The sequence below is a fragment of the Homalodisca vitripennis genome, chromosome 5 (genome assembly GCF_021130785.1).
Source record: "Homalodisca vitripennis isolate AUS2020 chromosome 5, UT_GWSS_2.1, whole genome shotgun sequence".
NCBI classification, from domain to species: Eukaryota; Metazoa; Arthropoda; class Insecta; order Hemiptera; family Cicadellidae; genus Homalodisca; species Homalodisca vitripennis.
Genome location: NC_060211.1, coordinates 42,828,307 through 42,854,588, shown reverse-complemented (window position 1 = coordinate 42,854,588; position 26,282 = coordinate 42,828,307). Strand labels below are relative to the sequence as shown.

Here is a 26,282-nt window from a genome sequence, read left to right as displayed (position 1 = left end):
ATATATACACTGAAATAAGTACTTTTGTTCAAGATAAACAGTATCATACTTTTATTACATCATATACCTATTCCATGACATATCTTCTTGTCTCATGGTGCTCTCAGATTGGAGTCTTTTAATACACAAGTGCTAAGATCCCCCCAATCTGGTGGACGAGTCATGCACAAAAAATGTAAGTGCTGCAGTATTTTATGCATGTATCAGACACACAAGTGGAGAACATTCCAATTTTTTGATACTCAAGTCAGATAAGTTTTCAGTGCTTCAGTCTGGTGCACAAGTCATATACAAAAGTTGTGAGTGCTGCAGTCTTTTATGCTTGTATCAGACACACAAGTGGAGAACATTCCAATTTTTTGATACTCAAGTCAGATAAGTTTTCAGTGCTTCAGTCTGGTGCACGAGTCATATACAAAAGTTGTGAGTGCTGCAGTCTTTTATGCTTGTATCAGACACACAAGTGGAGAACATTCCAATTTTTTGATACTCAAGTCAGATAAGTTTTCAGTGCTTCAGTCTGGTGCACGAGTCATATACAAAAGTTGTGAGTGCTGCAGTCTTTTATGCTTGTATCAGACACACAAGTGGAGAACATTCCAATTTTTTGATACTCAAGTCAGATAAGTTTTCAGTGCTTCAGTCTGGTGCACGAGTCATGTACAAAAGTTGTAAGTGCTGCAGTCTTTTATGCTTGTATCAGACACACAAGTGGAGAACATTCCAATTTTTTGATACTCAAGTCAGATAAGTTTTCAGTGCTTCAGTCTGGTGCACAAGTCATATACAAAAGTTGTAAGTGCTGCAGTATTTTATGCTTGTATCAGACACACAAGTGGAGAACATTCCAATTTTTTGATACTCAAGTCAGATAAGTTTTCAGTGCTTCAGTCTGGTGCACAAGTCATGTACAAAAGTTGTAAGTGCTGCAGTATTTTATGCTTGTATCAGACACACAAGTGGAGAACATTCCAATTTTTTGATACTCAAGTCAGATAAGTTTTCAGTGCTTCAGTCTGGTGCACGAGTCATATACAAAAGTTGTGAGTGCTGCAGTCTTTTATGCTTGTATCAGACACACAAGTGGAGAACATTCCAATTTTTTGATACTCAAGTCAGATAAGTTTTCAGTGCTTCAGTCTGGTGCACGAGTCATATACAAAAGTTGTGAGTGCTGCAGTATTTTATGCATGTATCAGACACATAAGTTGAGAGCACTCCAATTTTTTTGGTACTCAAGTTAGATCATCAAGTGGAGAGTAAGTTCTCACCAGATCTAGTGTATGTGTAAGATACTTGAAAATATGTTCTAAGCAAACTGTTTATAGTATCTCTAGTACTGAAATCATCTCCTCCCATTCCAATATGGCAGTGAAAAATATATTATGTGTGATCTATATGAGATTTGAGCTAAATGAAGCTAAGTGAAAGTTTTTGCAACCTGCAGGTAGTACAACTTCAAATAAACAGGTGATCAATGCCTAAATTCCTATAGTTGTTGCTGTGGCTGTTTGCTTGGTTGTAGCTGACAGCAATGTAGTCTGGTCTTACATCAGTTTCAGAGGTCAAGAAATAATGCAAGGTTATGCAGCAAAAATTTACATACTTTCATGCCCACTCGATTATTGATGTATGCTATTTTTAAAAAAGTAGTATTCTTATCTTGTGTATTACTCAGTTATTTCAAATTTGCTGGATTGAGGTGATTTTGCCCTTTGAACAGAAAGAATTGAATATGTAAACCATTAACTTTTATCATTTTAGGGAATCAAGTAATATTCATAGTTTGAAATTGATTATATGCATTAACAATCTGAAAATATTGTAGGTTTGGGCGTTTTGAAGAATATTAATCTAATGAGTTACCACTTTATTTGGTTTCTTGTTTCTTTATGAGATGGCAAACACATTTCAGATCATGTTTTACCAGTTTAAATTTTTTTTGTAGCTTTGATTTCAAGCAGACAGTTGAGACACTGGACTGTGGCGACGAAGCGGCGACTTGGTTCTCACAAAGGCTTCTCAACCAGCAGACTGGACTCAGGCTGGGCTGCTTTATCAAGTCTCTGGTCAATCAGAGGATTGTGAAGGATGGTCTAGTGGAAGAATACTCCAAGTACTACAAAAAACTTCATGGGGATTATCTGGTAACATTGAATTGTTTTTGTTAGTTGAAAATAGAATAATAATTATTATTACAATCCAAGATCTAACTTACAAATATTATACATGTGTTCTTGTTCGAGCACTATACTTGCGACATTGAATTTACATTCTTATAAATTTGTTAGTTAGACTTTGTTTTCATTGAACTTCTAATAGAAGCAAAAACAAACTTTACCTTTTATTTAAATTCCGTTTCTCAAAATGTATTAATTTACCTGAAAAGTGTTTCTGAACTAAAAATTATATCTTCAGTGCGAGTCTCAAAATTAAAATTGAAATACGCTGGCTTAGACAAAACTCGTGTCTTATCTCTATCACGTTGGTGTTGAGAAATTAAAGGGATGGATTTAGGAATATACCAGCTCTGTCGGTGACTCGGACCCTGTCTTAAGAAGGTTGGAAATAACACTAGTTTAACTGTCAACCCTATGTTACCAGACATGTTAGGATAGAAAGTGCACCACCACTTTGCCGGCAACTCTGATATAATCATTCACCAACAACCATATGTTCCAAGGTGGTACAGTAGTACGCAGGTCTAATTAAGCCTGACTGCATTAAACATACATTGGCTTTGCCAGCATCTCAGGTAACACTAATTCATCGTTAATTAACCAAAGTGAGTGGAGAAAAGTAACTGTGCAACACATCCTAAAATAGCCTAGAGAATTCACTGATACACTCAGAAATCACAGTGTAGAGCAGAGCAGAAGACCATCATGTAATGGAGTGGTTGAAAATAAAAGAATACAAATATGTGAAATAGTTATTATACTGACAGACATGTCAGTTAGTAGTTATTATTCATTCCTGTAGAATTGAACCGTTACAACCTTTCGGATTTCTCTCAGGGAGCATACTCTGACATTGCCAGTTATATGCTGATGGGCGAAGAGTCACTGAAGGATCTGAACAATCGTCTGGCCAAACCAGTTTCACACATCAACTTCAGGCCCAATATACTAGTGAAAGGTTCTCCGGCATTCAGCGAAGATTGTTGGGATTGGATCAAGATTGGCGACAATGTATTTAGGGGCTTTAAGTATTGCACCAGGTAAAGTTCATTCCATAATTCATTTCTATATAGTTGAGTGTTTCTTTGTGTAGTGTTATACATTATCTTTACACTTTACTTACATTATTACAGAGTAAAGTAAATTAACTATTAACAGGTGAGAATTGTATAAATTGCTTTGGTTTTTTTTAGTAAAAACTATACTTTAAGAAATAATAGTTGTTTGACAGATTAAATACAGGGTGTATCAAAAAGAATCATCCGATTTGGCATGTCTATATTTCGAACAGTAGTAAATATATACAATTACTAATTTTTTTGGCTGAAAGGAAAACTCATAAAGTTTTTTTCATACCTTTTCAAAGGTGTTCAATATGTCCACTTTTAGATACACAGCATATGTCTATGCAGTATTCAAATTCATCCCACACTGCAGCGAGCATGTCCTGAGTTACTGATTCCACTGCTGTTGTAATGCGATTCCTCAGCTCATCCATTGTTGTTGTTAGCGGTACATATACAGAGTCTTTGATGAAACCCCACAAGAAAAAATCACATACAGTAAGGTCCGGTAACCTCGGAGGCCAGAAATGTAAGGATGCGTCATTTTGTCCAGTGCGGCCAATCCACCGGTCACGAATTCTTTGATTTAAATATTGCCAGATGCCAATGTGGCGGTGCCCCGTCCTGTTGATAAATGAAGTCGTTCAAATCAGTCTCCAATTGGGGAAAAAGATAATTCTCAAGCATATCGAGATATGTTATTCCTGTAACAGTGTTCTCAGCAAAGGACGCGCTCCACGTCTTCATCGGACACTCTGGGACAGGCCGGTGACTTGCCTTTACACAGACAACCTGATTCTTTAAATTGTGCATACTATCATCTAATGCTCTGTGATGTAGGAGGATCAACACCATACTTATTAAGAAAGTCACACTGAACAGTTATTACAGACTCACACTGCGAAAAAAGGTAGAACACAAAACGCTTTTTGTGGTGCAGATGCCATTTTCACTAGAAATGAAGTAGGCGTTCACTCAAGCGCGCTGCTGCTACCTAGTGGGAACCATGTAAAGCTTTAAAAGATACTCTTTTCAATTGTATGTAGTTGGCGCATTTAACTCAACAAACAGAATAGTTATGAATTTATTAAATTGGATGATTCTTTTTGATACACCCTGTACATGTGAAGGAAGCTTCATTTTTCCAAGCATTTGCCATCATTCAGTGATACAAAAATAATCAGTAACAGTACGTTTCGAGTGGTTGGTCGGTGAGTCCAGACCTATTTTGACCTGTATTCTGTAGTTCAGTTTTAATAATTATGGGTGTGTTTTGCTTTTTTAAGTGCATATTTTAGAGTTAGTGTGCATGGAGTTGACATGCAACATAGTTGTCATGATTCCTGACTGTGTCACAGCACTCTGGTATGATTTGTTTAGTTTAACCTAGATTGTAGTTTTGTGTTAGGTTAGGTTATTCATGTAGTTTTACTGATATTTTGTATCACTAAACAATGGCAAATGTCCAGAAAAATTCAGTTTCCTTCAAATCCTTCCATCGTCAAAAACAAACTTTAAATAGATGTATTAATTAAGCACTCTCAAACATCACAAATAATAAAATATAAGATATAGTCTTAAGTACAATCAGGCTGGAAAGAAACGAAAGAGGCAGGCAAAGAGCATGAATGACGTACACAGTGAAAATGAGGAGACATGACAGAAATAATGGAGTTTGAAAATCTGTTTTAGTGTTCCTGTTCATATCATTTTTATCACTTTGCGAATAACATAATCAAAAGTTTCAAATACAAAGATGATACTGGAATTTACTCTGGAATTAAAATGTTACAAATTTAAAATACTACTTTGGGATTTTTCCAGTAGTGCTTTTGACTTTATGTATACATGACGTTAGTAAAATACAAAGCTTTCTGTCAATCAATATCAACCAATTTATATATGAGAGATATAATCTATGGCAGTTAAAATTAAGTTAACTATTCCATTTAATTGAATTTTTCTAATAATTACGCAATTAAAATAAATTTATACCTGTTTATAATCCTTATAGATTAATTTTCAGACTCTGTCAACTCAATAGTTATATTTAATGTAAAATGTTAAATAAATAAACGATTGTACAGGTTCAGTTTACACGTGTATAAAGTATTATATAATCATGTTATAATAATCATGAAGATGTCTGTATATTCGTTTTAAGATAACAAATTAGATAACATTAAGATAATATATTACAGATGCATTGTGACAACAATCAACCCTGATACTGCTGAAAAGGATCCTAAATTCGAACCTCTCATGACTTTGAGGAAGTAAGTTTTTGTTTCATACAATTATGGTAAACATCTATTCTCACGTGTACTCTTCTTCAGTAGAAAAAAACTGGTGATAGAAAAATTAAACATTGCAATTTTGTCATGAATGTCTTGCTCGTACTGTCCTCACTATTTTTGATCTTCCATACACTCATATAGTACGGGACATATCATTGCAAGCCTTGGTATGTATAGCCAATTACCACACCCAACTTCCTCCCTCACCATACAGCATCACCACATTGTCATATCAGCTGATTCTCAACAATTACTCGATGTCTGGCTTCATTCCGGTTGTTTACATTTGTTATGTTCTGTGGTGTTAAATTATTTTGCATGTTTATGCTTTGTTCCGGTTATTTACACCCATAATGTTCTGTGGCATTTAATTATTTTGCATGTTTTTGCTTTGTTCCAGTTATTTACACCCATAATGTTCTGTGGCATTTAATTATTTTGCATGTTTTTGCTTCGTTCTAGTTGTTTACACCGTGTTCTGTAGTGTTAAATTACTTTCCATGTTTTTATTTATTAGTATTATTTCATCACATTCTTTGTCATAGTGTAAACACATGTTAATTTAAATTGTGAAGGTAAAGAATTTAGGAGGATAGATGAGAAGTAGAGATCACTCAATTGGTGAATTAAATTGATTATTCCATCACTAGATATTTTTTCATTACAGCTGGCAACACCGCACCACAACACAGGCTGCATTGATGTGTCTCACACTATAATTGTGTTTATTCAAACATTACATCTCATAACCTCATGTAGCAGCATGGAATTTTGGTGGAGGAGTAGCTCAGAACAGATCGGATGCGGTTTACAACGATCTGAGTTGACGTGGTTGAATAATGTAAAATAATGTATTGTTTTGACTTACTGTACAAGTTATTCATGTTGAGTCTTAATTGAGAATTAATGAATTGAGAATATATCCAATTTCAAGTGAGATTTCTAATTTTGTTTTTTGTCACGATTGGGGGATAAGCTAAATATACTCATAGCACAGTGTTAAATTTTTCTCTGCTATTTATAAGAAATACAAAATGTGTTGGATTAAGTAGATTATAATGTCCTAAAAATGGTTGATATCAGTAACATATTTTTCCTTTTTTCTGATTTTACTCTCAGTAGAATCACACCTAAACTCTTGAATATTTTAATACATAAGATGTTTTTTGGTACAATAAAAACAGGCAGCACATATTTTGACGTACTGGCAAAGTTTCTGTTGTACTATCTGTTTGTGATGTTGAAGTGAATGCATACTTCATTACATTTTTTGTCAACATAATCATAATATATGGTGGACCCTGTTGTTTTGCATGCTGCTTATAGTTTAATATTTTTTTAATTAATGGGAAAGAAGGTGGCTTGTTCACCTGATAACTATTAATACAATGTTACCTACTACATGTTATAAATAGTATGTCGCATACTAGTCTTACAGCTTATAGTATACTTATATTATGTAAATTTGGGTTGGCAGCACTGGCGATAATAGTCGAGACAAGGTTTTACATCGGTCCGTTGAATTCATTCAATAATCAATTTAATAAGAATCCTTGTATAATTATCTTTTCAGAATCAGCTATTAATGTTATCTGTTGTTTACCGCAGCAGCAATTAGTGCCGAACAACAGCCAAAACTCGCTTTTATCAGTTAGTTGTGCGTGCGGTCAGACAACGTGGTCGGCAGGCTTTGGTCGTTTGGTCATGGCAGGCTCGTGTCTTGTGTGTCGCAGTGACTGTGCGTGTTGTGCTCTATGACTGGGAAGAAAATCAACGAGTTCTTTTCTCAAACCCCTGGCCGTCAACTCAAGCGACAGCGTTCACACTCGTCACCCGGAGCAGTGGAGGAAGCAGTAGGCCTACAAGGTGCGGACATGGCTACCGGTCGTGTAGGTGATCTGAGTCAAGAGCAGTTGATGGAAGGGCTATCTCAACTATTGGACACTAAGTTGTCAAAATTAGCTACTAAGGATGATCTTTTAGCTTTATCGAATAAGGTCAATGCTCTGGAAGAGGAGAACAAAGCCCTTCACAAAGAATTGGTAATGTTAAAATCCAAGAGTAAGGTTATGTCGAACAAGCTGGTAGACTTAGAGGGAAGGTCCAGGCGAAATAATTTAATTTTTAAAGGGCTAAAATTTGATCAGAAGTCTGATTGTAAACAGGTTGTCAGGAAGTTTTGTGTGAACACGTTGAGGAGTGGTGACGGGTTGTGGGTGAACAGAGCCCATCAGCTAGGCCGAGACCGCAGCACTATTATTGCTCATATACCGGACGACGGGGATCTCGAGTACATAATGTCGCAGGTGAGAACACTAAAGGGCACAGGATTCGTCGTCCACCGAGATTTTCCTCGAGAAATTCGAGAAAAACGGGCCAAGTTGGTTGCTGTGCGGGCGGAGGTCGAGAGAGTCAGTGGGCGGCGCAGAATGCCTCTCGCCTTTGACCACCTAACCATCGAGAGTGTGCGGTTCACCTGGGAAGAGGGACGATTGATGGCGGGACGTGATGACGGGAGCCAGAGACTCAACGAACTGCTGGGTCATGACTTCTCCGACTTCTTGAGAAAACTGCAAGAGGAGCAACTTCGAGCTAGAACTCGCGCACCGGGAGTAAAGGGGAGAACAGAGAGCCAGGGGCGACAACATCAGCCGACATCGGAAGGTGACATCAGTGCGAACAACTCAGGCTGCGGGCAGTGAGGAGGACACGCCAATTCCATACCCCGGACGAGGCAGCAGGTCAACGTTAGTGCAGATGAATTCGATGGAGCAACAGAAGAATGTAAAATTTTAGTTTTTAATGTATGTGGTCTAAAGAATAAGGTGAGTGATGTTGGATTTAAAGAAATGATTAGAAATTACGATATAATTATATTTTTGGAAACTTTCATAACAGAACACGACAAAGATTTTATCTCAAACCATTTTAAAAATTATAGAATTCACTTTGATTATGCAACTAGAGTAGCTAATGTTGGTCGTTATAGTGGTGGATTAATTATTTTGTTCAATTTAGATTCAAAATTTAATTCAAAAATACAGTATATTCAAATAGAACACCTTAACTTTGTACAAATCAACACTGGAAGAAAAATTATATCGATTCTTCCACTTTATTTAAACTTTAATGGTTTGGAAACTATTTTTCGTAATGTAGAGTCCTTCTTTAAAGCAAATTTTATTAGCAATTTAGTTATTATGGGAGATTTGAACGCTCGAATTGGAACTGAACAAGATTTTAATATTTGTGAAACGTTCGGATTGACTAACTGCAGTTTAAATGAAAGTAGAAATTCAAAAGATCGGTTAGTAAATGTCAGAGGTAAAAAATGTTTAGAACTATTCGATAATTTGGGTCTAGTTATTTTGAATGGGCGATCTGCGGGTGATACTTATGGGGAATTTACTTTTGTGGGACCAATGGGGAATTCAGTTATAGACCTCGTGGCGGCTTCAATTAATTGTCTTGATATGATTAAAGATTTCAGAATTGTACCGTTCCCTAGTTCTGACCACTTGCCAATAGAGGTAACCCTCAGTGTGGACGCTCCTGTTGCTGTGGGAGGGGCGCGAGTGGGGGGCGAAACCCTACCGTTATTGCCGAAACTCAAATGGACACAAGGTGACGAGATTCATTATCGCGACAAAGTTGGTCGGGAAATTGCTCAGGTGCAGCTTGTCAATGACAATCAACTTAACATAAACAATATAATAAAATGTATTATTAAATCTGCTCACTTAAAAGAAACCTCGAACACATGTACTTTTTTCAGTGCTAAGCAGCCTTGGTTTGACCATGAATGTTTCACTGCTAGAAAGAAAGTATTCCGTTTACTTAATTTATTTAGAAAGTCAAATTCTATACAAGTTAAACAAAAATATTTAGAAGAAAATAAAAATTACAAATTAACGTGTAAAAATAAACATAAATTATATCTTGATAATATTATATATAATTTGTATAATGCATCTGATTCCAAAACATGTTGGAATGCAATCAATAGTTTTAAAAATCGAGAACCGAAGATAATCAGAAATTTGTCCCCTAACGAGTGGCTCGGACACTTCAGAAGACTCCTTAATCCGCCTCTGTTAGCTGCAAGCGTCAGCTATGCTAGCCCATATATTGCCGACGAGTTTCTCGATTGTAATTTTTCATTGCATGAGCTGGAAATAGTTCTGAAAAAGGCTAAAAATAATAAGGCGCCTGGATTAGACAGAGTGCCATATGAGTTTTTTAAAAACTCTCATATCAGTCTGAAAAACAAACTTTTGGAAATTTATAATAATATTTTTAATACGGGTGTAGTACCCGATAGTTTTAAGAAGTCTATTGTTTTTCCTTTGTACAAAAAGGGCGATGTAAATGACAGTAACAACTACAGGGGATTGTCTTTTATTGATTGTATTTGTAAACTATTTACCAGTATGTTGAATAATAGGCTATACAATTGGGTGAATGAAAAGAAAATGCTAACTGAATATCAGGCGGGGTTCAGAAAAGGATACTCTACAATTGATAATGTATTTAACCTTTCGAACATTATTAAACTCCAGCTATCAAACAAAAAAGGAAAATTATACTGCTTCTTTATTGACTTTTCTTCGGCTTTTGACGTCATCGACAGGAAAGCGTTGCAATTTAAACTATCGAATATGGGTATTTCAACGAAAATGTTAAATGTTCTAACTAATTATTATGATGGTACAAGTGCGAATGTATGGTGCAAAGGAGATAGATATAACTGAGAGTTTTGATACCAAAATAGGCTTAAGGCAAGGCTGTATTCTCAGTCCCTTAATGTTTTCGCTATTTGTGAATGATTTGCCCGAAGCGGTGGAGGGGGGATGTAGTTTTGGGAGTACACGGGTAAATACACTCATGTACGCTGATGACATTGTTCTCATGTCGCCTTCTGCTGCAGGTCTACAGCATATGATTAATAGACTAGAACATTATTGCGAAGCTTGGAATTTGAAAATAAATTTAGCTAAATCTAACATATTGGTTTTTAGAAATGGCGGAAAACTAAAATCTAACGACAATTGGACTTTAAAAGAAAAACGAATTAAAGTCGTCGATAAGTACAAGTACTTGGGTATGTTTTTTACAAGCTCCTTATCTTGGGGACTGCATTTTCAAGAAAAATTGACCATGGCTAAATTTGCAATCAATTCAATTTGGCGAAATTTGATTCTTTCTAATAAAGCTCCTCTGAGTGCAAAGATTATCTGCTTCAATTCTATTATTAGATCCATTATTTGCTATAGTGCTCAGGTATGGGGCTTCACAGAATATGATGCAATAGAATCAGTTCAGAGAACATTTATTAAAAAAATGTTACATCTACCTTATAATACGCCTAACTATGTTTTATATTTAGAAACAAATTTTGAAAAGATTGTTACATACACTAAAAAAATTAGCTCTGGTTATATTTGTAAAATTTTAAATTTAGAACACCACCGTTTGCCCTACATTTTAGCCCAGCAAATAATTTTGAAAAACATCTATTGGTGTAAACAATGGAAATTGTTGGTTGAAAAGTGTGGAGAGGTGGATTTCTCGACCGATAACTTGGGCAATCTACGCAACCAGCTGATGGAGGTGGTATCTGGAATGAGCGCTCGGTGGCGGACAGAGTGCGAAGGCAGGGCCCGCACCCCGGTCAACCGCTCACAGTATTTAACCTTGGACCTGACCCTCGGTGACAAGAGTGTTTTTACTGATCGTTATGATATCCCTACAATATCGTGGGCTATCAAAGCCAGGGCAGAACTAGTTGACTTAAATTACAAACCATGGTTACCAGGGTTTAATTATAACTGCTCTTTGTGCAATTTAAATGAAGCTGAATCCGTCTTTCATTTCGTATCAGTGTGTCCAATTTTGAGGGAAATAAGAAAATATTATTTTGGTAAATCAACATTAAACAAAAATGAATATATACATTATTTAAACGGTAGGAATTGGCGGGTTTTGGGGGGTTTCATGAGCACCGCGTGGAAGTATAGATGGCAATTAATCCAGGAATTCAATTTTTAGGGTCGAATTTAAGGTAGGAAAAAGGGGAAAATATTTTAATTACAACATTTGTATATTTCAGTCATCACCTTGTTTTTTCTTCCATTTATAATGTAATTTTGTTTTAATTTTTCTGAGTTTAAGGTGTTATATGTGTATAAAATGTGTATGTGTGTGTGCGTGTGTGCTGTTTTATTGAAAAAAGTTGTGATTAGTTTAAAATTGAGAAATTAAATAATTTTAAGTTAGCCTTATTCAGTTTTTGGAAAAGTGTCCCAGTGTGTTGATTTATAATTTTAAATTATTATTGCCATTTAACTTGACTTTTGTTATTCTTAGATTAGTACAGTATCATTCCTGCTAACCACTACAGACGGCATTCAAGCCATTGTAGATGTAGTGTTTTTTTATTGTATGTATTGTACTATATATTTTGGTCAAAAATAAAAACACTTTTTCATTCATTCATTCATTCATTCATATTATGTAAATTTCTCCTGAAAAAAATTTTGACTCATTTTATTAATCCGCAATTTTTGATGCATAAGGTAATTCTTTCCGTATTTGGATAAAAATTGGTTTTTATAATTTAAATTATATTTCTGCAAATGAAACATTACGGCATTTTCATGTTTTACTAAAAATTTATGTTAATTTTTATCGTAGCTATCGCACTGATTGTTGGAATTTTTTGTTATCTTTATGCTTTTTTTTGTTTCTTTAGTGTAATTCCAATAATGTGAAAATAACCGTACGCCATACTTTGTAAAAGACTTTGTGATATTAAATAGCTGTTTTTCCCTTAATTTATTTTTTAAGTTATGGTTTCACATATGGCCGACCATTTCCTCCACAGGATGTATATCTTGTCCAAAGTGTTCACAACATCGCTGCCAGACGCGTACTGAAAGTATTACCAAAATTGCATTTGTCCCTGTGCATTCAACTAACAGGCAGCAATGGAAGTTACTTTCTGAACAATCCTAGTACATTTTTTTTCAATAAATGTTTTCTTGATAGTCAACCAACGTATTGAAGTAATATGAGAATAAAATTTTTTTTATATTTCATAATACTTTGTTATTTGCAGATACACCATAATATTGCATGGACATAAGTTGTTCAATGAAGCAGAAGTTATCCAGCATTGTTAGAAAATTCAAATCTACATTACAAATCATACTTTATGGAGTCTCACAAGGATCAATTTTGGGTCCTTCACTGTTTCTGTGTTACATGAATAGAGTGCCCAAAATAGTCTCTCGAAATTTGTCAGTTTGCGGATGATACTAATATTACAGTATCTGTTACTTCAGAAGAAGACATTGAAATATCTTCTTGCATCAGCATAAATTTGGTAAAATAATATTTAGATAACAAATAATTACTTTTAAATTCCACCAAATCGAATTTTATTTCTTTCTCTACAAGGCTAACCAGAACCAAAATTAACATTGGCATCAATATACATGAAGAGGAAGTAAGCTAAGTTGAATCCACCAAAATTTAGGACTTTTAATTGATGAAAACCTTTCATGGAATAAACATGTTATTAGTAATAAAATGTCTTCCGGTATTTATGCACTGAAACAATCGCCAAGGGTTTGTAGTTTACAAACTTTACAATCCATAATTTTTTCTCTAGTGCATTCACTCTTATCATATTGAAAAAGCATTTTTATATGGTACAGCAACAAAAAAGAATCTGGATAAATTACTAGTCCAACAAAAGAGACCTCTACTTAAGTTATCCTTACCCTTAAAAAGACTGCCTCTGTTAAGAAATTATTTACATAAAATGGAATTTTAACGGTGTACAATTTATAAATTTATGAAACAGTTCTTTATGCGAAACAAAAGAAGAAAACAACACTCCAATTCTAGGTAATGAGTCATCGATACAACACAAGGCATAACAGAAATGTCCCACAACATAATCTTGAGTTTATCAAAAAGAAAACTGATTTTATGTGACATATGTTCTTTATTATACCTACCAAGAGTGAAAAGTAAAGAACGAAATTAAAAATAAAATGAAATTAAAATTTTACTTGTTCAACCTAGCTCTTTATTCATTTCAGCAAGTTTTGGTAAGAAGGTAAGAAATGTTGTTATATTAATATAATTAATTTATGTGTATTTCAACAGCAAATTTTTATTTGACACTATTCTTATTGAGTTTTACTTGACACTATTCTTGTACATGATGTGCATTTCATGAATAAAGACAACTTGAAGCCCCGGCTAAATGACCAATCCACAATACGGTCAATGCATCTCCTGATAATTGGTAGTTGGCTGTAATTTATTCCTCTGTTGTATTTCCACCTTGTCCCACAATTATTGTAATATATTTAATTACAGGTACAGACAAGTAAAGGAGGATGACATCCGCAAACTAGAGAACAATAGTCCAGTGATGGGATTGTATGCAGGATTGCACCAGATAGGCAGCGGCGTCGTACGCATAGGGGACCCTATTTACGTCAATGCAGACTAAGATACGTAGATTGTCATGTAATGCGATTGCAAGGTCATTTAAGAGTATGTAAATATGTATTTTTTAGGTTCACTGTTAAATTTAAAATGTTTTCATTACTTATAAATCACCAGATAAAATTTGAGCGATCAAGTGTAGGTGGTACGGATCAGTACTGAATAGTGTAGATAAGCTTTTCAATTTCATACCAAATTTAGTAATTAGATCAATTTTAATTATGATAAAATATGTTGAAGCTTTCACTGGAGGTGTTCGAGTTAAAATCATCAAGCATTTAGTTTATTTTTAACACGTTCGCTGCGGCAAGAGCGGCCAATGATGTACCCGATATGCGGCAAAATTCAAACTTGCGATTTTCGTTGAATTGGCGTTATTTTGGTTTGATGCGCTATAAAATAATGATATTCGATTATATTACGTTCTTATGCGTTCGTAATCATCGGGACTGTCCGGACAGTGGCCCGCATTTTTGGCATGGCATCATTTATGTTAACATATGACAGGCTATATAAAATTTAACTATAACTAACCAAATGTGTTGTGTGATGTCCAAAAGTATCAAGAATACTTCAATCGACTTTGATATGCATCAGGTTCCGTTGCTAGACAACGCTACTGTCCGGACAGTAGTCCCGCACATAGCGTAAAATACCCACAGAGCCCGCGGTGCAGATCGCCGCCGCGTGCTGTCCGCACAGTAAAACAAATAAAAGCATCGTTTGAATGAATTCACTAATGAGACAATAGCCTACATACTGTATACAAAAAAGCAAAATATGTGTATACTATGTACAAGAAAAATGTTGACGCCACACATATAGATAAAATCGCAATACCGGTAAAAGATTACCTTACTTTTAATTTAGTAGTAATAACCTATCCAATTTGTAAACAAGCCTAGCTGCTGATACGTCTACTCACGAAAACAATAACACAAGGGAAAAGAAATTAGGAACACGTGTTTTATTGTTTTCCTACTGGTTCATAATAGCAATAAACATGTGAAATTTCAGCTGTTTCGCTGGCACTGTCGGGACAGTAGGTCCGCATTTCCAGGACAAACTGACGTATCAGAAAGTAAGTATACTTCATCTAGAACAAGCTTGAAAAGTTTCCAACAATTCATGCAAGATTGCAGCACATGACAAGCGAAACGAATAAGCAATGCATTGTGCATTGTGTGTGAGGACAGTGCCTCGCAGTTTTGGCGAGGGTTACGGGACTGTCCGGACAGTGGCCCGCAGCGAACGTGTTAAACTGAGCAAGCAGTCTGAATTACTATTTACTAGTAGATGATATTAAAATATAGTGTCAGGTTAGCAAAAGGTCCAGAAAATCTTCTATGAATTTTGTCTACTTGCAATGTTTAGGGCTCTGCAATTACCTGGACAGTGATTTACATAAAGTGTAATAATTAGCTAGTATTAATTTATCTGCATAAAAAAGCCTAACCATCAAAATGCTAATAAACAAAAGTGAAGAACAAATAATGAAAGGAACACCAAATGAGATTAACAGTTAACAGCAAAATGTTTTTTATCAGCTGTTGAGTATAATATGTCACTGGAAAGTTTATGGAATTAGTCCAAGTGCCTTATCTTTGAACCACCATGTAGATGTATTTTTCTTACTATCACATGTTAAAAGAATGGTTGAATGTAATAATGTTATGCACAGAAATATTTCAAATGAAAGGCAACGGTTTTTGTTTTAGGCTGTGATGTGATTGTGATCTGGAAGCTCAATCGTGTATGAAATGTGGACATGTAGTTTAGTATATATTAGTTGCTCAAGTTGAAACGTTCTGGTTTGGAAGTTTTTTCTTAGAAGTGCAGAATGTATCTGTTGATATGTTAAAGTTGAAGTCCTTATTGTGTACTTTAAAAAGGCAGTAATATATAAAATGAGTTTTTCTACTTCCCAAGTAAATGAGTTTTGTATGTCACATGAGTGTTTTTATCTCTTGCAAATAGAATTCAACTAACAAACTAAAGTTATTACGCTGTAAATGAGACTTTAAAAAAACTATCTCATATGTGTTTTTAACATTTACTGAGAAATCCTGGCTACTAAACACAGTCAAGTATGTATGAACAAAACATTATTATCAGCACATAGTTTTAATCACATTCTTAATCATATTCTTTTCTTCTGATTAAGAATATGATTTTAGATAATATATATATATATATTTTATTTCTTCATATGTATATATTATCTTCTGTAATACCAATCAGCTTCAATAGTCTTCCAAGTAGTTTAAAGTTTAAACAAAACAGAAAATCCAGTGTTCATGTTTTAATTTTCGAGTTCCCAGAACCCTTCATCAGAAACACACTGATTTAATGAAACAGAACCCAAACCAAGAATTAAAAACATAACAAAAACAAGAATTTAAACAAATAAATACCATAAACAACAAGATTCCAATCAGCTGTATGTAGAATCTTGTTGTTTATTGTACGTATTTGTTAACATTCTTTTTTTGGTTATGTTTTTAATTCTTGGTTGTGGTTCTGTTTCTATGTTTTATATACTAAATTACAGTGTGTTTCTGATGATGGGTTCTGGGAACTCGAAATTAAAACATGAAAAAATGTGAGTTTAAAACTTGAAGGAGGTTCATTGTGGTATTCCTCCACCTTCTGTCTGAAAAAACACTATTACAAACAGACTAAAAAAAAAGTCTGTTCTGTTGAAAGTGATTGTTGGTTGTTGTCTGTTTTAACACCTGAAGTTGATAATAATAGTTAATGTATCTAATATGTTGTTTACACTTTTATAGGTTTGTTATTTGTTAAGTAACAACTTTATTTTATTTATGTTTTAAATGAGCAATTAACACTTCATTAAAACTAGTTATATTTTGCCTATTTTTTTACTGCTTGGTGCTAAAAAGCTGAAAGTGATTTAAATAATTAGTAGTATAAAAGTTTTTAGTCTAATAAATAAGAAAATACGTATTTAGTAAAAAAGAAAGTTATTGACTTAAAAATATTTAGTACTTGTTGATTTGATTATACATCTGTTTGTCTGTTAAAAAGTATTTCAAAGGGATAATTTTGTTGGAAATACTAGTAAGACTGATAATGTGCCAATCATGTTAAAATTATTAAATTACTAAATACAAAGCATATTGGGTTACATATAAAATCGTACACAATAATTCCACAAAATTGTTATCTACTTGGATATGTTACTAGTCAAATTTGATTGTTATAGAAATGTTGACTTTTTAATGCATTGTGTCTTAATTTTTAATAATAACAAAATCAAGTATTTTTAAGTGCATGGAATATTTTGAATTTTAGATTTTCCATAACAGTAAAAAAGCTCATCCTTGAAAAATTCCATAAACAAAAATAATACTGTTAAAGATTAATGTTTAAGTGTTTTAATTGCTAAAGTAGGAGACATATCTTTGCAAGCCGGGGTTTATTGTTTATTAATGTAAAAGGATCTCAATTAATAAATTTAATATTAGTGTTATCGGAAAAAAATAGTCTTGTATATTTATGTGAAGTTTAAACAATATATCTCAAGCTGAAGTCCATTAAACAACGGTTTTATGTGACACAACCCAGGCTTGCAAAGATGTCTCTTACTATATTATAAATATAATCTGAATATATATTTTTAATGTATGCATTAAAGTTCACATTTCCATTGAATGTTCTTCAATCAAACTCAGATAGTGTCTGTTTTTAAATTTGGATTTTCTTTTAAGCATTCTTAGATACAATAATTTGCTTGAAGCTGTGTTTACAGTTGCTAGCTAGATTGTCAAACATTCTTTCACTATGTTTTTTTGACTTTGACTATGTGTGGTACAGTCAAGAAAAAAAATGAAAATATGTTTACACTACTTCTTTTTATACAAACATCATTCCAAGAAGTAGAAGTGATTGTTGTTGTAGGCTATCCTGCAGTCACTATTTGAAACTTGTGTTCCAAAACGCTGATTGGAACACGTGTTTTATATTGTTGTTTTATAACTGTTGTTAAACTAAAACCGTTATATTTAACAATATATTATTCACTGTTATTGTTACTTATATAAATATATTTTGTTAATTTTGTCAAATGTAATGTTATCTTTGCTGTTAAGAATGATAAATAAATAACCATTTCAATGTTATTTGCTTCATGATTAATAAACCTCAGTTGTTTCTATTGCTGCAGTTATTTCTCAATTTAATATTATTCTCTAATATTGAGTATTGTCATTTTAAAAACAGAAGTTGACAAAGAAAATGAAGTTTGTCAGTATCAATATTGTATTAATTTTTGAAAGTGATTAAATCCAATCAGTGAGGGGTTTACACACATCTCGAGACAATCAACCCAACCTGAGTAAGTTTAAAAAAAAAAAAAAAACATCTTAAGTCCTTAACTAGAAGATATTTAATCCAACGAGTTATTGAATTCTGCAGTAATGCAATGAATAAAATATTATCTAATTAATAAATAAATTAAATATTATGAATTCAGTTTTTTCCTCCTTGTTTGGTTTTTTGCAAACAATGTTGCAGCCAATATTTTGTTATTACATTGTTGTTTATATTTGTGTGTGCATTTTCAGTCCGCTTTTTATACAGGTTGTGGTACTTAAGATAATTTTCCTTTTAGTTCCAACAGTATGTGGTGGTTGAAGACAATAAAATACTTCATTACTTATATGCTTCGTCCTGGGAATTGTGTTGAAAGGTAACGCAGCATTTAAAATTATTAACCAAGAAACATGTGAGTGAAATGTTTTTAATTCCTTATTTTTATTTATCTGTATCTAATTTTGTGCTGGAAGTATGATTGATTTAGTTTTATTATGAAAACTCCATAATTGAAAAGAAAATTGAATAATCTAATAAATACACTTTTTTGTCAAAAACTATGAAAATTTACTATTTAGTGACTTATATTTATACATACTTCAAGTGACAATGTGTGTATACAACAAAAACGCGAGAAGGGGTAGAGAGACCTGCACACAAACAACACTCGCGGGGGCGCAGATTTTACTTTACCAATACACAACAGCACAGTATTCAGAATAGTCATCTACACAAGATCCAAGCTTTTATATGCATTGTCTGTATGCATCAATTCCCAGAACAGTTGTGATACCATGAAGAGAGAGCTAAGATGGTTGCTGCATCATCCTGTTCATACAATTGATGAATTCTTGACACTCATTAACCTAAATTATACCATTGTTTTGATACAATTGGACATTGTCTCAAGGTTAGTTTAGTTAAAATATGTGTTTTCTTCTTAAGTGTTTCAAACTACATAGAAATTACAAATTTCTTTTGTTATCACTTTTTAGTAGTATCACTAATTTTTTAATAACTCAGAAACACGATTTAGGGGACCCACACTTTTTTTGGGCCTAGACAGAAAGTAAAACCCAATACTGAATAAATCTATTCTCTAATTTATTGCATCAGCCCAAATGGTACACCCATGTTAGTTACTCAAGACTAACTGAATGTCTGTTGAAATTAAATAATAATGTACATGTTTACAGGCCTATTAATAAACCAAGTATGAGACTAGGTAAAATTAATAAGGACAACTAATTGAACAAACAACAAATCTTTGATAAAAATGTATTGACAAAACAATGAACAAGACAATAGTTTTTAAAATGAGTTGTGAAGACAATAAATCAAGCTGAGTACAAAATGATTTTCAATATACTCCTACTGATTTCATTACTTATTTTACAATTTGCTTATAAAATAATTAATGTATTTTACACTCATTGAAAATTATATTCACATCAACACAGTTGAATAAAAAAAACCCTTGTACTAGCTTGTGTAGTTGATTTTTAAAACTAAAATGTAATTGTAGTATAAAATCACAACCTCAACAGTTTTTAATAACAATGCCGTGGTTTCTGACTGGATTAAAAAAGAAAAAGTTGTTGTGAGGTTCTCCCTTCTGAGACAAAGTCTTGATGACCTCATGAGCCAACACTCCCCCCAAGATGGCACAAATTGGACTCACTTGTGAAAATACAGATGAGAGATACTCATCAGGAACCTTTTCTGCACTTAAGCCAATGTCTTTCATTTCAGAATCACGAAGTTTTTTAAGCAGCTCAAGATCCTCTACTCGTGAAGATGCTTGCGGGTTTCGTCCTTGCTCTGCTCTAAACTTCAACAGAACCTTCAAAAGGAAGAATGGAATTGTGTCAGCAGCTTTTCTGGCTGGCATTTCTTTGATTTTCTCAGTGACTTCCAAACTATCTTGCAGCGGGGAATACTGCAGTGTGTCCTTGACTGTGACTTTAACAAACTCAACATCTTCTAGTTTCTGTTTCTTATTACCAGTCTCTTTAGCCACATTCCTCGCCACATTCTTCTCCTCCCCATATTCATGTGTTTGCAGGTCAGCGAACAAGTAGCCATAAAAGCCAAACACATCAGCACAGTAGAATTTTACATTTGCTTTGTGACAGATTTTATTGATTCTAAGGAGCTGCTCTAGATTACAATCTGTTGCCACTACAACATTAAACAGAGTAAAAAATTCATCCGGTTTTTTGTCGATGCCTTCCTTGTCAACTTTCACATCCACCATTGGGTTCAAGCGTTGAGCTCTTAGGTGGGAAGCAGCAGCCCGATTTTTTCCTATTTGGTCTCGAGGAATGAGAAACTGATAGAAAGCATCTTCTTGTGTTGAATCGCCATCATCCATAAGAGTGATAGCTTTTATTCCTGCAAGGATTACGTTCTTGCAGAACTCTGCACCTAGGCCTTTGAGACCGATAAGAAGAACGGTGGATGCTCGAAGTCGCTTCTGAGAATCCAGACCCCACAGTCGTATTTGTCTATCGTACAGGTCAGCTTCGTCTTCTGTCAGATTGGACTGATTTGCTTCCACCATTTTGAAGAATTATGTATTCTGTAAAAAATAAACTAGAATTACACATTGTACTTCTATGGATTAGTGGAAGAATTAGAATGAAATGTATTATTTTGAATAGTTCATCAGGCTGAAGGCACAAGAGTGTAGTGGTGACCAGAGCAATGGTGGGAAGGGCATTTTGTAACAGATCAGTTCAATTCAAATTCTATTTTCAAATAGTTCGTGGCAAGATTGGTAAGCGGAAATACAATCATCGAAGACAAATGCCAAATCACATTAGCTGTTACTGGCTACTGAGTAATCCAAAACAAAAAAATCGTTATGAGAACAAATTATTCAGCCCAGCTGTTACTGAAACATTATCCCGGTAATAGGTTACCACTGAATTACCTGTTCTCCTTCTATGGGGTGGCCTACTGCCTTGCACTTAAGCCTCACGGGCCTTTTGCGCACCCCGGAAGCACACCATGAGGCCTACCAGTCTATGACTTCAGCAGTTCCGCAAACCACAGAAAACAACCTATCAGGTCCTCCTGGCGAAATTCACCACCCTTGTCAAAACTACCAAAGATGGCATACCGCTCCCTTGCTATTGAAGGGCAATCAAAGAGCAAGTGTTCGGCAGTTTCATCCTGCTCATCACACATTCTACAGAGCGGATCCTCCTGAATGATACCGACTCTGTGAAGATGGTTTCTCAGGTGACCATGTCCTGTGATCAGACCTATAACCCGAGAAGACATTGATCTATTTAGTGAGAGAAGGTCAGACGCCTCTCCGGAGGAAGGCAACTGTAGTACCATTCTGCTCATTCTCATGCCCGGATACAACCTCCACCTTTTCTCATGTTCAGTGCGAACCCATTTCGAGACAGCCCCAAAGGATTCACACCTTGGAATACTGCAAATAATTGAGGGCCTGTCATAATTGAAGCTGAGCCCCGGTTGGCCAGGACATCAGCTCTTTCATTACCAGGAATCCCCCTCTTTCATGACTAGGAACCCAACAGTCACATTGTTGATTCTGGCAAGGGAAGAAAACGACTTGATAGCAATCCCAGACAAGTTTGGATTTGAACACACACAAGAGTCCAGCACTATCAGTACGGACCCATAGGGATGACCAGCTCCCTGCATGTTCTCACCCCCACAATTCCAGCGCCTATGCTGCTTTTTGTTTTAGAGCCGTCTGTAAACCATTCAAGCTCCGCTGGTGGAAGAGGTTTCCTTCCCTCCGACCAATTAACCCTAGGAGGTATCACAATCCTAAAGGGTTAGTCAAAGGAAAATTTTTGTGGCATCTGATCAGAGATCATGTGCAGAGCATCCCCCTGAATCAGGATGCTAATTCTACAGTGCCCACTGCTGCAGCCCGATCAGAGTCCTGCGTGCTGAAGACAGTAGGCACTCCTCCTGGCCATAGCCTGAATAACAATGTCCAGGGGGGCGAGGTTGAGGCAACAGTCTAGAGCTGCACCTGGCACACTAGGAAAAGCCCCAGTGATAGCAAGGCAAGCCATCCTTTAGATGCCAGCCAGACAAGCTACCACCATCTTGGCCTCCATTTTTGGCCACCAGACAACAGTCCCATACATTAGTGCAGGTCTGACTACGTTAACATAAAGCCAGTACAAGTAGACTTTAATAAGTGTCCTACACTCGTTATTCGGTTGTTTTTATCGAATGGTTCGAAGTTTTATCCGAAGGAATAACTCGATATTACAATTTATTTAACTTGGCATATGATTTCACCTTATAGTAATTTTAATTTAAACAATAAACAACAAGAAGTAACTAATATTTTGAGACTTTGAAAATGGTGATAAATATGAGGAATATATGTGAGATATTTCTCACAAATGAAAACATTTGTTTAAGTGGCTTCAACATGTGGGTTTGGCTCCTGGTAACCCATGGGGAGAATTCTTTCCTCCATTTCAAAAAAGCGGTTACTAATTGTTATCAAGCTGGGCAAGTTACAAATATTGTAAGGTTTCTTTGATATCTAATTCTAGGCCATACTTGGTTTTGTAATGTTAGTGTTAAATTGGTACTTTAGGATTATACCGACCACACCAGTATGAAGAACACAAAAATATAAATTTATAGAAACAAACATGATAGAACGAAAAAACAACTGTTTAATTACAAACTTACAAGCATTTCCAGGTATTGTGATCGGTATTGTCGTCGCTGTTATCTTATCTTTCTCGAGAATCCCGGTTACGGCAGGCCGCACGGCATCACATGATTTGCACGGTACATAATTGTCTTTCCATTACAATTCAATTTATATTTCTGATCAGCCCCTCTAGAATTTGATATTTTACTGATAGGTACTATCTCGAGGGATGTTTTTCTTTCGTCGACATCAGCGCGGGGCAGGGTGCCGAAGCCCGCGCTGATGGCCGGAGGCACTCACATTTTGGGTGGCGGAGTGTGATCAAGAATAAAAACAAGTTTTGAGTGTTTTTTCAATAAAGAGTTTAGTTTTAGTTTGGTAATGTTTGTTTTTTGTTGAATTTTCGTGTTTGGAGAAATGTAGAGGTAAAACACGGAAGTACAACAAAGCGACGCACCAGCTGAACGGGCGGCGAGACTCTGCAATCACGTTATCTACTAGACCGCTCGACTTTGACTTCTGTCTGAGGATGGGGAGGGGTTTGCGATAAGACAATTCCTGTTTTATATTGACAAAATATTGTTTCTACGCTAATCTAGTAATTAGTAGAAGCAAAATGTCAAATAACGATTCATGTCTGGGTGTGGTCGGTATAATCCCAAAGTACCGTTAAATTTATGTTTTTAAAATTGTAATTTACGAGATTCTTCTTGTTATGGTACTTTATAATAATCATATGTTAAGTTAAATAAATTGTAATATGGTATTGTTCATTGGATAAAATCAATCAAAACATTCAATAAAAATAACCGAATAACGAGTGTATTAAAGCTTATTAAAGTTTACCCTTTTGAGTTTCAAAAAAAGTTTCTGTACAAAACTAGGAATCTCGATATTGTGCTTTTATACTAAAATTGTTCAGCAACCACTAATGTTTGAGCCGATGTGAAACTGGCCATAGATTCCATCCATAAAAGGAACGAGTACCCGGACATAGTTCCTAACTGAATCCTAACCTACTAGTTCATCAACTTAAATCATACAAAATATAATCATATTATATAATATACATATTACAATATTATATATTGTAGTACAGTCTACTGTACTACAATACAACCGTCATCCTTAGGCCACACCTATTTTTGGAGCCACGCCGATTTAACAGGCTATGTGCTGACAAAACCAATCTATGGATGGTGAAAAATAAACATCCCTCATGATAGTACTATTCAAACTCAAGTCCTGTGAGCGTTTGTATTTGTTAACTTTAACATTTTCTATTTATAATACAAATATATGCATTTACTTTCTATATATCCTAACTAGAAATGGTAAATAGGGACAAAGTGGCCTCCATTTATTACTAAAGTAGCAACATTTCTTATTTTAAGAATTATAAAATAAATTACCTTAGCAAAAATACTTTAATTGAACCAAGGCAAAATATTCTGCAGTGCTTAATATTTGAATTTAAATAGTTCAAAATCATATTTTTGAACCTGAGAAGGGCTAAATCTGTTTTTTAAATTTTTTTCCTTTCAATACGGTGAACAAAATAGTTCATTATCAAATAATAATTCTGTTAAATACGCTAAAAAAAAAAAAACCGTTTACATTTAGTATCTGTACTATAAAAAATACTCAATTAGTATTATTTTGTTTTTGCAAGGCATTTATTATTAAATCATAACAATAATAATAATTATTTCTAGGCACTAAAAACGCATTTTAACCATAACTATCATTTCAGGAAAAACTATCAGCAGTAAAAATGACTTGACATGTAAAATCAATATATCTTTGAAAATAGGTGCGGCCTAAAAATGAGGACTGTGTTGTAGTATAATAGACCATGTATTGATTGTGTTCAGAAAGTTTGATCAAAATCGGCTCGTACATTTTTGAGGTACGGCTACCCATAGATTTTATTTTTTAGCTCATACTGTAAAATCGGTGTGCCTCCGAAAATAGGCGTGCCCCAACAATGAGGGCTGTATTGTAGTATAGTAGACCATGTAATGAATGTGTATAGAAAGTTTGATCAAAATCGGCTCGTACGTTTTTGAAGTACGGCTATCCATAGATTTAGTTTTTCAGCGCTTGATAGGTATATGTAAAATCGATAAATCTCCAAAAATAGGCGAGGCCTAAGAATGAGGGTAGTAATATAATTCAGCAGACCATGTATTCAATGTGTTCAATTCAATTATCAAAATCTTCACCTACTTTTTTAAGGTACGGTCATTTATAGATACGGTTTTTCTGCATTTGGCCTGTGAAATTAAGTACACTTTGTTCATGAAACCCGATATTTTTGGTTTTAGAATGCTTATTAAGTAGATTCTGTAGATTTTTTGGTATTTGTTCTTTTTGTTTTCAAATAATAAAATTAATTTAGTTTTATTAATTGAACTGGTTCAGGAACTAAGTTAGTGGTAATTCAGGAACTAGGTTGGTGGTAGTTCAGGAACTAGGTTAGGAGTAGTTCATGAACCAGGTTTGGATTCATGTCAGAGTATATTTCTTTTTAAGGATGGAATCTGTGGGCAGTTTCACACTGCTATGTTTGAATGTTTATTTTTTGTGTGGCTGGTAATATTGTTTACAATACAATAAGCAACTCAAATTCTGTATCCTTTTGCAAAAATAGCCTATATAATAAATGTAGCCTATCTTTGCTTAAAGCATGTAATATTATATTTAAAAATTTAGAAAAACCCTTGTAAATCATATAAAATGAGCTTGTCATTCCAGAAATTACTACATTGCCAGGTGGAGGGTTAAATGTAGAATTTTCTATTCTCCATTGTCCCCTATAAACATTGGTTTTATGTTAATAATAAAAAAATAGGTGAAAAATAATGCCAAAAAGCAACAGAATTAATTATCACTAATTACGTTTTGTTAAATGCCTCATGATAAAATCTGCAAATAAAATTTAAAGGTAAACCTTTTAAGAAATGCTATATTTGTGTCTGACAACACCTTAATATATGTGATAAAATACATTATAATTTATCGCTGTAGCATAGGTCCTATAGTATATTACTAAATGACATGAAAATAATAAATAAGGTGTGTATGTATTAAATTGTGAACAGCCCTTACCTAATATTTCAGCTCCCAACGAAGTTTAACCGTAAATGAAAACAACTCTGATGAATTTTCGTCCTATAACAAATATAAACAAAACGCTTACCGGCACCAAACCAAA

The 26,282-nt window shown here is 34.4% G+C and overlaps 2 protein-coding genes across 2 annotated transcripts in view; one reads left to right on the top strand and one right to left on the bottom strand.

Annotated features, from left to right (window-relative positions):
* Positions 1-16,013, top strand: part of LOC124362091 (mitochondrial amidoxime reducing component 2-like) — a 29,508-nt gene extending 13,495 nt beyond the window's left edge. The window contains exons 4-7 of the mRNA XM_046816263.1: positions 1,949-2,147; positions 3,018-3,220; positions 5,446-5,520; positions 13,933-16,013. Of these exons, the coding sequence (XP_046672219.1) occupies positions 1,949-2,147; positions 3,018-3,220; positions 5,446-5,520; positions 13,933-14,068 (613 nt within the window). The 3' untranslated portion in view covers positions 14,069-16,013. The remainder of the gene's footprint in view (positions 1-1,948; positions 2,148-3,017; positions 3,221-5,445; positions 5,521-13,932) is intronic.
* Positions 16,014-19,663: 3,650 nt separating this feature from the next.
* On the bottom strand, positions 19,664-26,282 carry LOC124362089 (SUMO-activating enzyme subunit 1-like). The gene is made up of 2 exons (XM_046816262.1): positions 26,177-26,282; positions 19,664-20,980 (listed from the first exon to the last, which is right to left on the bottom strand). Exon 2 carries the CDS (start codon positions 20,960-20,962, stop codon positions 19,940-19,942), a length of 1,023 nt encoding a protein of 340 aa, XP_046672218.1. The 5' UTR covers positions 20,963-20,980; positions 26,177-26,282; the 3' UTR covers positions 19,664-19,939.